At 37.9% G+C, this 10,653-nt stretch overlaps 1 protein-coding gene across 1 annotated transcript; it reads right to left on the bottom strand.

The window, feature by feature from the left end:
- Window positions 1–5,546: 5,546 nt before the first annotated feature.
- LOC145770954 (immunoglobulin-binding protein 1-like) lies at window positions 5,547–6,533 on the bottom strand. Its single transcript, XM_082582695.1, has one exon. The coding sequence runs from the start codon at window positions 6,531–6,533 to the stop codon at window positions 5,547–5,549; it is 987 nt and encodes a 328-aa protein (XP_082438821.1).
- Window positions 6,534–10,653: the final 4,120 nt, after the last annotated feature.

The following is a 10,653-nucleotide window of genomic DNA, read 5'->3' as shown; positions in this document are numbered from 1 at the left end:
TGCGGGATTAAGCGAGAAAAATAAGCATACGTTGTGCACCGCTAACGTTTGACCAACCCCTCTACTTCAGAGCCAGACCATTCAAAATTAAACAGGTCAATTTTGGTATTTTCAAACATGTTCAATTGCGACTTGGTAAATTTCATCAACTGATGTTCTTTCTCGAAGCAGGATGCAAACTGATGGAAAGAAGTGGTTTAGATGATTTATAGAAAACTGTGTATGCAACGAAATCTTTGTCAAAACTGATGGAGAACATTTGTAGACTACAACGTTTCAACAGGGCATTATTGCTGAAACTTGTGTAAATGTGGATAACGCCTATTGGTAACGATATTATTTGCAAAATATGTGGAAGGAAACTGAAAGAGATTTCGCTAAAAAGATCTCACCTAGCAAGTACCTTCGCAGTGATGCGAAAAGCCTTAAAATGTGGAGATGAAGAGATGCGCATGTCATCCACCGAAATCTTTCAAAGATTACTGTCTATAGCCTGTTTGCAGAAGTCACTGGAACCGGACAAATTTTCGAATGAACTTGCCAATGTTTCACCATCACTTTTCTCAGATGACCTCAGACATCTGAATTGTTTAAATACATAATCTTGTAAAATGAGGATACTTTGGGCACTAATTCTCGGTTATCGTGTATTGGTCTGTCTGCACTGTCTAAGTACCAAAGGATCGGTCAACAGTCTCAATACTTTATTAGAAATCGATTTCATGAGAGGCCGTAGCCCTCACATCTTCAGTCTTGTATCTAGTATTTCGTTCAGTCTCGTTGTAGTCTCGTTCAGTCTCTTATCTTGTATTTCAATTGTATTTGATGGCTGTGCTCTCATTCACCGACTTTCCTGGCCAAAAGTTGGTAATATGAAAAATTTGCTTGAAATGTTCATTCAATATCTTCTACGCTGTATCCTCAAAATATATTAGTTGAAAGAATGCCTCCAACAAGTAGAGCATGCTACTTTCACAGCCTTTGTGTGTATCATCAAGTGTCAACATGGCGTCATTTGAAAACTGTGCTGAATCCTACTTTCTATGGATACAAGGAAACAGTTTCTGGTCTGGTCCCAATAATGACAGATGATGAAAGTGCACCTAAACCTTTCTGAAAGAAATTAGGTGCAATTGCAGGAGCACTCAACGTTTATGCACATCTTGTGGTTGCTCCAAGAAAGGCTTTAACTGCAGTATTCACTGTGCTTGTGAAGCTCAGTGTAAAAAATCATCACTTTTAGAGTGTTAGATACCCAAGAGCTGTGAGTGTAGAAGTATATTTACGTTAATAAACATAGTTGCATCCCTAGAACGGGACCTCAAATTGTTACTGTAGTAGTTTTTGCAAGTAAAATATTTTTTGCAATGAATCATTTGTAAATGAAAGTGAACGCATATATATATTAACCCTTAGAAGGTTGGGCTCTCTGGAGTCTTGCTCAGTTTGGGGGGGGGGGCTGTCGATTCTTCTTATGCTTTAGGAGTGATATCTCTGTTATTTTTTAAAGCACGGTTTCAAAACTTGAGATTCACTTTGTAAAATTATTCACGCTGAGCATATCCGAAAATTAAAACTATGTGAGTTTTAGAACTGCTCATATACGTTGAAATGTTGAGGTGACTTATGACGTTTGGGTTATTTGGTATTTTTTGGTAGAGTAATGAAAAACATGCATTGCAATGTTGTGATTAAATTTTTTTTCATAATCTCAATTTGAATCATTTGATTAACAAATCATTTGATTAACAAATCATTTGATTAACGAGGCCAAATTAATTACTTTCATCCAGCTGGTGGGAAAATTTTGATCAATAGAATATGAAATATTTCAGAGGATATACTGAGAAATACCTTATATCTCTCACTTCGTAACCTTTATTCGCTCAAACTTTCAGCTCAATATAGGTGAATAAAAGTTAGGAAAAGTCAAGAAGTCTCATAGTCGCAGCCTCAGTGGTTTTAGAGATACAAATGTTGATACAAAAAAGTTGAATTGACAGCCCCCCCCCAACCTTCAAAGGGTTAAATATATGCTGCCTTTTCTGTTGAAGCAAAGCAATAGTACTGAATAGACGACATTAAATGGTCTACAGATAAGCATTATTATAATTGTTCAAATCGCTGATGTTTATCTTGCTATCATACGTTGATTCTACATCTGCCAACGTTGTATCGCCATTTGTTTCAGTTGCTAATGTTGTTGAAGTGTCATAGCCGAAAGCCTACATTGAATTACAATTTAACGTAGGGGTCATTCCATGCCAAACGTCCTGAAATTTTGAAACTTCCCAGTTTGACCCTCTCCGAATTTGCTGAAAATCGAACAAAAGGTTGTATAACATGATTGAGCTAAAAATTGAAAATTTTAACTCAAAATCTATTGTACTTTTCAAATTATGACATTTTTTAAATGGGTACCCCCGTGCGTTGATGAGCACTCAGTCATTTTCGGCCATTTTTAAAGAAGCATATATCTCTCATTACAAATTTAATCTACTTCATTTCTGGCAAAATAAGACACTTGTAGGTATATTACATTAATCCAATTTCAAAATTATATTGCCTCAAAGCATTTTGAAAATATGGGGGCCCAAAGTGTCCCGATTTTGATGCGAAAACAAATTTTGGACCATATTAAAAAAGCTGTAGCTTCCATACAAAACATAGCATTGCTCTCAAATTTATCCTGGAGGCTCCCCTCCTACTGGACTACAACTACATTGAATTTGGAAGGAAACACCGCTTTCATTAAAAAGTTATTTCACATCAAAATATGTACCAGCAGCAAATTTTGCTAAAATACGCCATCTTGTGGTGAAAAAATGACCCCGTCAGACACTGTTTTCAAAAAAAAATTTTTTTTCATCTCAAAGAGATTTTCATAAGGAACTCATCTTCTGAGTTTCAACTTTGTTCCGCAACTATTAAGGGGTGAGATGCAGTGATGTTTAACCCCTCTTAATATCCATTTCAAGCAATGAGAAAAACATCAACATTAACTTTTAAGTTAGCCAATTGCACTTGTTGTATCGTAAATGACATAAACAACTACAGCACATTGTACAAAGGAAGCAAAGCACATTCAACCTAAAATGACTGGTTGCCTTATAGGCTACTGGAATTTGACTTTCTCGTAAATGTAAAACTTGTAAATGTTTTTGCATGTAAATTTTCCTCCCTGTTTGGGTCTCCACAACTTTTAATCTAAAGCACTTACAAAGCTGAAATTTGGTATTCTGATTAAGAAGCAGCCCTAGTTTTCATATCTACCATCAAAATTGCCAATTTCAAATTAGTTTTAGAGATAGAATGTTTCAAAAACTGAAATTTTTTACATTTGAAATTTTTTTAGCAATTTTTGATGTCCGCTATCTCCCAAACCAATAGTCACAGAACTACCATTTTGCATATCATTAATCTATACTAGTTGGTAATTAACTCCCATGAAACTGACACCAAACAAATGTGAAATTATTGAAGTTTGGAGGGTGCAAAGATGGAGCACGAGCAAAAAAACTCAAAATGCGCCATCTTGTGGTTAATATTTGACCCTGTGGACAGTCATTCAGAAAGTTGAAACTTTCAGGACAAAATCTTCTTTGTCTAAGCTATAGACAGTTCAAGTTTCAAATATCTAACCTAACTCCTTCAATAGAAAATGCAGCTGTGAAATCATGAGCTTGACCATCGCATGCAAAAGTCTCGGGGGGGGGGGGGGGCTCTTATTTTTTGCAAAAAAATGCAGGGGTGGGGAGAAGCGGGGGTTGGGAGGGCACAATTTTTGAAGTTAAATTCATCTTGTAAAGCTGTATCTTGTAAAGTTGTATTGTAAGCTGCAACATAAGTAAGAAAAGTTGTAAATTTAAAGTAGCATTTGAGTGATGAGGTGCGAAAATTGTGAAAAATTTACTATTAACGTATGATGTAAGTGGTTGTTGCGCCTACGGCGCAAAACTATTTAGAGAAATCAAAAAAACTGAAGTAGAGTTGGTTGAACACCTTATGAGAAAGTGTTTACGTGGAAGGCAAATCCAATTTTTGAAAATTGCACTCTCGCAAGCAAATTACAAGTAAAATCATAATCCTGGGGGAGAGGGGTAAGTGCCCCTTCCCTGCCAACACCCATGATCACAACCTTTTTTTAAAAGTTTTAATGCACTATAATATCTTTTTGTGAGTGTTAATTACGTGTATAATGCTTAATAAGTTGCATTTTACTTAGAGCAAATAATTACAACCTCTAGATGGCGCGCTATGAAAATTTAAAATGCAATTTTGGGGCAGTTCCCCAAGTCCGATTTTTGCCGAATTTTGGAATCGTCGGACTAACTACCAGACAAGCCTCTCGCAACCAAAAAATGGTTGTTATCAAACATGTCCGGGTCCAATGTCACTTCTTACTCGCCTATTCATGAAATTTAAAAAAAAATACTTGCACTAGTGTTGCCAGATAGTCTTATAAGTTCAAGTTTCAGCGCAACTACTACAATCTAGTTAACATTTGGTATGTTCAATGATGATGTTGCTAGTGGCAAAAAGGTAGCACAAAATTACATCAGGCATAGCCTAGTCAAAGACTGTGTTTTTCAACTTTAACTTAGACAAACACATTACTTTTACAACGTCGTCTGCCATCAGGTATATACAAACAAGTTTGCATTGAATCAAATCGAAACCTTGCACGATGAGTTATGCATTAACGGTCACCATCAATCATTTAAATATTCTAAGCGATGCCTTGTTTCAAATATATTTCATATGCAAACACAACAATGATTTTTGCAGCAATTTTTGTTGAAGTAGCTACAAGTATAAAACTTGCCCTTGTTTGGTCACTTTTTCTCTGGCAGTAACTTCTGGACTGCAGGAACTCTAGGACTGTTACATCGGCATAGAAAAATGTTACAAACGCTATAAGTTCCATGCATCTATACTTTTTATATTAAAAATAAATTTGCAAATGGCCTTCAATGCTATTCAAACCTCGGATAGTATCAAAACTTCTGCATCAATTAATTGTACATGATTGGGTGTAATGCAAAAAAATGAGAGCAGATTCAGATTGTCGATTCTACAATGAAAGGTCTATTTGGCAACAACTTAACAGAATGAGAATGATTGATGGTTGTTTCAGAGGTGTATGTGAAGAGTAATTTAACCAAGCATAGTTTAAATGTGAAACTTATCATGCCAAGCAGTGTAGTAACGTTTCAGAACTACATTTTTTTAATTTGTAATTAACAAACCCATTGCCTACTGATACAGTATATAATTGTGATAAATTATATATTTTGAAGCTAGTGATAGATGCAAAAACCTTGTTGAACTGTTTGGTACGTAAAAATGCATTAAAATTGTTTTCACTTATAAACCAGTTTTAAAATACTTCCCAAACACAACCCTGGAATGGGCAAAATTGAGTTTTTGAAAGCAACCCCTCTGGCCTATAATTGCTGCTTAGTAGCATCCACTATCCAAGTTGTCCAAGCATGTATGCATAAAATTAGATTATAAACCAACCATTCTCAAAACAATGAGAGCACCTATCCCATGTTTTTACGATTTCCAGCACCCCGTCTGTGAGTGTCTTTCCAGTCATCAAAATCTCTTAGTTTTTTAATTTTTCCATCATCTGCATCAGAATCTGACTCACTTTCTGCTTTCCCATTATCAGAGGCAGGTTTCGAAGCTTGATCTGGAAGTCGGCCAACAGCAGCTTCTCTTTCAAAATACTCTTCTAAAGTAACTGTAGGCACACTAGGATAACCAGCCCCAAAAACAGAGGCTTGAAGTTTATCTTTTGTTAAAATAAAAGGTTTCATCTTTCCCTCCAAAGGTTTTTTTGCTTCTTCAATTTCTTGTTTAGAAACATCTTTAAATTTCATTAACATACTTAGTTCCATCTTCATGCTAGCCACTTCATCGATTGCTGTATTCGTCCATTGAGTAATTTGCAAAATCCAATATTTTCTTGCAATCTCTTCATCATGCAACTTGTTTTCCATTTGTTGGATTTCCTGTGCCTGCAGTTTTGACTTACGAAACTTTATAATCTTAGCATCACGAATAGCATTCATTGCTTTCAAGTCAAGTTTACTCTGGCTCGGAGTTGTAACTTTATGAGCTAAGCTATTTTTTAGTGAATTTTCAATCTCAGACTGACAACCAATGTTGTAATGAGAGCAAAGATTTAGAAACTTCATAAAATATGACAATGATTTCTGTAAAATGTCTGGTCTGCTTTTTACGTCACATTGCTTTTTTGATGTAAGACTTGCTGTCAATGCGTCAAGCAAAAGGTATCTTAAATCAGAAGTAGCTACTTCTTCAAGTTCTTCATTGCTACTAAACATTGATAACTGTTCAACAGATTTCGAGAGAAACAGTAAATTGGATAACACATTTTCAATAGATTCCTGCAACTTCGGTGAATTTGTCGGCTCAGTTGACCCACTAATTTCATCATAAGCAGTCCATGTTTTGTTGAATACATCAATCAATTTTTCAGTAGATGTTATAATACCAGCCATCACAGTTTTACTTCCAACAAATGTGAGATCACCAATAAATACACCAGTTACTCACTTACTGCGGAAAATAGAGGGAAATAAGATTCTGTTAAATGCTGTATTATAATAAAAAAAATATAAACAATTCACCAAGGGTTAACAGTTTTAAAACTGCGATGCATATGTACTATGTAGCCTAATCAAAACAGTAGGGCAGTGGCTGTTTGACCGGCTCAGGTCTTTCAATCTGAAACACTATTTGACCGGTCATGATGTATTTTTTTCTTTTTCTGTTTCAAAGCAAAAGACGAGAGAAGAAAACAGTGCCCATATAAGTTCTAAATTCAATAGTTTTGTTCAACTGCATCAGCGGTGCGTGCGATGTTTCTTAGGCTGGTATCTCCAAGGCAGTGGTTCCCAACCTGGGGGTAAATTACCCCCAGGGGGTAATTTGCTTATTTTTGGGGGGTAACGAGACCCGATTTGGAAACAGTGAAGCAAGTGAAGGTTGTGAACTTTATAGAAGCGAAAGAATTGAACAACCGTCTTTTAAAGGAACTATGCAAGGAGATGGGAGAAAGATACAAAGCATTACTGTACCACTCAGAAGTAGGCTACGATGGCTGTCTTGTGGCAACGTGATAACCAGCTTGGTCGAATTTTGTGAGGCTGTCCATGTTTTTCTGATAGAAAAGAAGTCCGACTAAGCTGAATACTTCTCTAACCAACAGTGAAATTCCCAGCTGTGCTGATATCTTTGGTGAATTGAACAAAGGCAATCTTTTAATTCAAGGCAAGAATGTAACTGTGATTGACACCAAAGTAGCCGTATCAGCATTTATCGCAAAGGTTAAGTTGCAAGCGAGTTGGAAAAGCCACAGTGGCGCAGTTTCAGACGCTCGACAAGTACCTCGAAGGCATTGGAGTTGAGTTGACAGCAGCGTTGAAAGAGGACATAGCTGACCACTTAGGCCAGCTAGCCAAGAAGATGGACAACTACTTTCCGAATTTGGACACGGCTAGTCTCCAATGGTGCACTGAGCTCTTCCAGGGGTCGATCTTAACTTTTTTTTTCACTAGCCCACCGGACTAGTTGCTCCCGGTTTTCATTAGCCCGCACGATTTTTCACTAGTCCGACCAGTTTACTGACTTTTCACTTGTCTGATGACGTATTAAGATAAGTGTTTTGGCTTAGACTGAAACTAACTAAAGGCTTTCAGATTTCAGTACGCACAAGAGAGCAGCAATACGCACAAAAACACCTTCTAGGTCACGGAGGCACACGAGCTCTTCAACTACGACAAGGTAGCAATCCAAAGAAGCCTCAATAGCGATAACTACCCAGCTAACACTAAGCATTAGACACTTTGTAGTAACGTTGAATCAGCATTTGATCACAATATATCAACAAAAAAACGTTAATTTCGCTAACTGCTGCTTGCTGGGATGCTGACTTCTCCGTGCTGCTGACTACTACCACGCTCGTGTCTAGCGAAAATGCGAGAAAAAAAGTAGTCACGTGCTCAGTCGACCGACTTTGCCGCCTTCTTCGTTTGCAGTATTTCAGAGTGACGTCGCCGATCGCCATTTTGTAAACCAAAACTTTTTACCGGCGAATATTTTCACTAGCCAATCGGACTAGTTCTGCAAAATTTTTACTAGTCCGCGCAAATTTTCACTAGCCATTGGCTAGCGGACTACCGCTAAGATCGAACCCTGCCTTCACATGTGATGACTGCCAGCAGGTGGATGATGACGACTCTCCGGCCAAAGAAGAACTTATCACTCTCCGAATGAACGAAGCGTTGAAACTTGATTTCAAGGGGAAAGGCTTGGAACACTTCTGGATAGGCAAACTCCAGGATGCACCAACATTAACCACATGGGCATTAAATATCCTGACATCATTTTCAACAACGTATCGCTGTGAACAAGGATTTTCAACTGTCTTCAGAGTTCAATCTTAACGCTAGTCCGCTAGCCAATGGCTAGTGAAAATTTGCTCGGACTAGTATAAATGTTGCAGTGCTAGTCCGATTGGCTAGTGAAATGTTTTAAAATTGGCTATGTTTTAAAATTGCACTGTTTGCGTCTGTAGTACGAGAAGGTATTTTGTGCGTATTGTTGCTCTGTTGTGCGTACTGAAATCTGAAAGCCTTTAGTTAGTTTCAGTCTAAGCCAAAACACTTATCTTAACCCTTTCGCTGCTATAGGTATGTCTAGTCCCTGTGCTAAGCCCTTTTTTAGGAAAAAATATGCATTTTCAAATGAATGTGCAAAAAGTACTACAAGAGCTTTTTTGAAAATTTCTTTTGTGTATTAGATTTTAAAAAAGGTTGGACTAATAAAAACAGGCAAAATTTTAGAGTTTTGCGCAGTTAGATGGTCACGTGACGTCATGGCAGCCATTTTGGATTTTTTCATTTTTGTGAAATTTGTGAAGAAAACGTTTTTTTTGTAATGAAATGTAGTTAGAAAGTCTTTTTGCTTACTAAATATGGATAAAGATACACAAAACGAACAAAATCAATTACTGAATAACATTTAAAAAATGAAACTGGTAAAAAAAGGAATAAATTAAAAAAAAAAAGTTTAGAAAAAACTATGCATTTCATAATAAATGTGAAAAAAATAAGCTCCTATTAGAGCTTTTTGAAAATTTCTTTTGTGTTTTAGATTTAAAAAAAGTTGAACTAATAAAACAAAGGAAAATTTTAAAATTTTACACAGATAGAGTGTCACGTGACTTCGTGGCAGCCATTTTAGATGCTTTAATTTTTAGAAAATCTGTAAAAAAAAGTTTTTTTCTAGTAAAATGTTGTTGGAATGTCAATTGTTGTTTACTGAAAATGGATAAAAATACACAAAACGGACAAAAAGAACCATAGAATACCATGTAAAAAATGAAAGCTACATTAAAAATAGTTATATATAGTTTGTAGGCTACATAGTGATTGTGGTCTTCTATCACACAGGCTAATGCTTTTCAATAAATGTTTTTGCTTTCTTTCACAGTACAAACTTCAGGCTGTTGAGTTTGGTGAGAGCATAATTTGGTTTGGACAATTACTCGCAGGCTTTACGTCTAATGAATCTCTGTTTATTTCATCAGGTGCAGCCAGGCCCGGATTTAGGGAAGGGGCAGAGGGTGCAGGTGCCCCGGGGCCCCCTTTTGAAGGGACCCCCGACGTAGAAAAAATGCAATTTTGTGTTTTTTCGGGCTTTGAAGTTTCTGCAAAATGCTGTGCAGTGCTGGATTACTGCTACTGTACAAGTAGAGGTGGTTTTTCGCGCCGATTGAGCTAAGAAATTTTTTGCATGGGGGCCCCCCGATCTAAAACTGCCCTTGCCCCCCCCTTTATCAGCTAAATCCGGCCCTGGGTGCAGCTCCAGAATAATCCAAATTTATGTGGTAAACCCTAATGCAGATATGCAGATCTGCAATGCAGGCCTGCATGCAGATAACTGCATGCAGGCCTGGCTGGCTTGGACAGTCAGGGCAAACTTGGGCGGACCATAAACGCGGCTACTTGGGCGGACCATAAATGGAGTTCTGAATGGAAGTCAAGCGCCACCAGATTCTATTTGTTCAGCCCCGACGCCGACACACGCCCCATCGGCCTAAGGCTACCAAGACAGGCATGGGTGCGCCTCAACCGTCTCCGTACGGGCGTCGGGCTTTTCCGCTCAACCATGCACCAACGGGGAACGGCTTCTTCCTCCTCCTGTGACTGTGGTGCCGAGGAACAGACCGCAGACCACAACATCAATGACTGTTCCATCTTCAAGCCATCTAATGAAGTGGAAGGTCTGCGTGTCATGGATGATGAAACCAAAGACTGGCTGCTCTCTAGTAGCCTTCCAGTATAGTCCGGGAACATCGTAAATCTGGGGTGGTAAAAGGATAGACCCTCGGCCCAGAGGCTCACACGACCACCCTCTTCATCATAATCGGAAGACACATCCATAGATCTATCGTCAAAATGTAAATCATAAAAATCATTCAAATCACATTCCCAATCATTCCCCGGGCTGTCATAGTCAACATGCGGAAACGAAACTTCTCTACCAGCAATATCAAATTTGTCCTCGCTGTCTGTGTCAGCAAAAATCTGACCTACCGTCCTCCGTATTGAATCG

Source organism: Aplidium turbinatum, chromosome 5 (genome assembly GCF_918807975.1).
Source record: "Aplidium turbinatum chromosome 5, kaAplTurb1.1, whole genome shotgun sequence".
Classification (NCBI taxonomy): Eukaryota; Metazoa; Chordata; class Ascidiacea; order Aplousobranchia; family Polyclinidae; genus Aplidium; species Aplidium turbinatum.
This window is presented reverse-complemented; position numbering and strand designations above follow the sequence as displayed.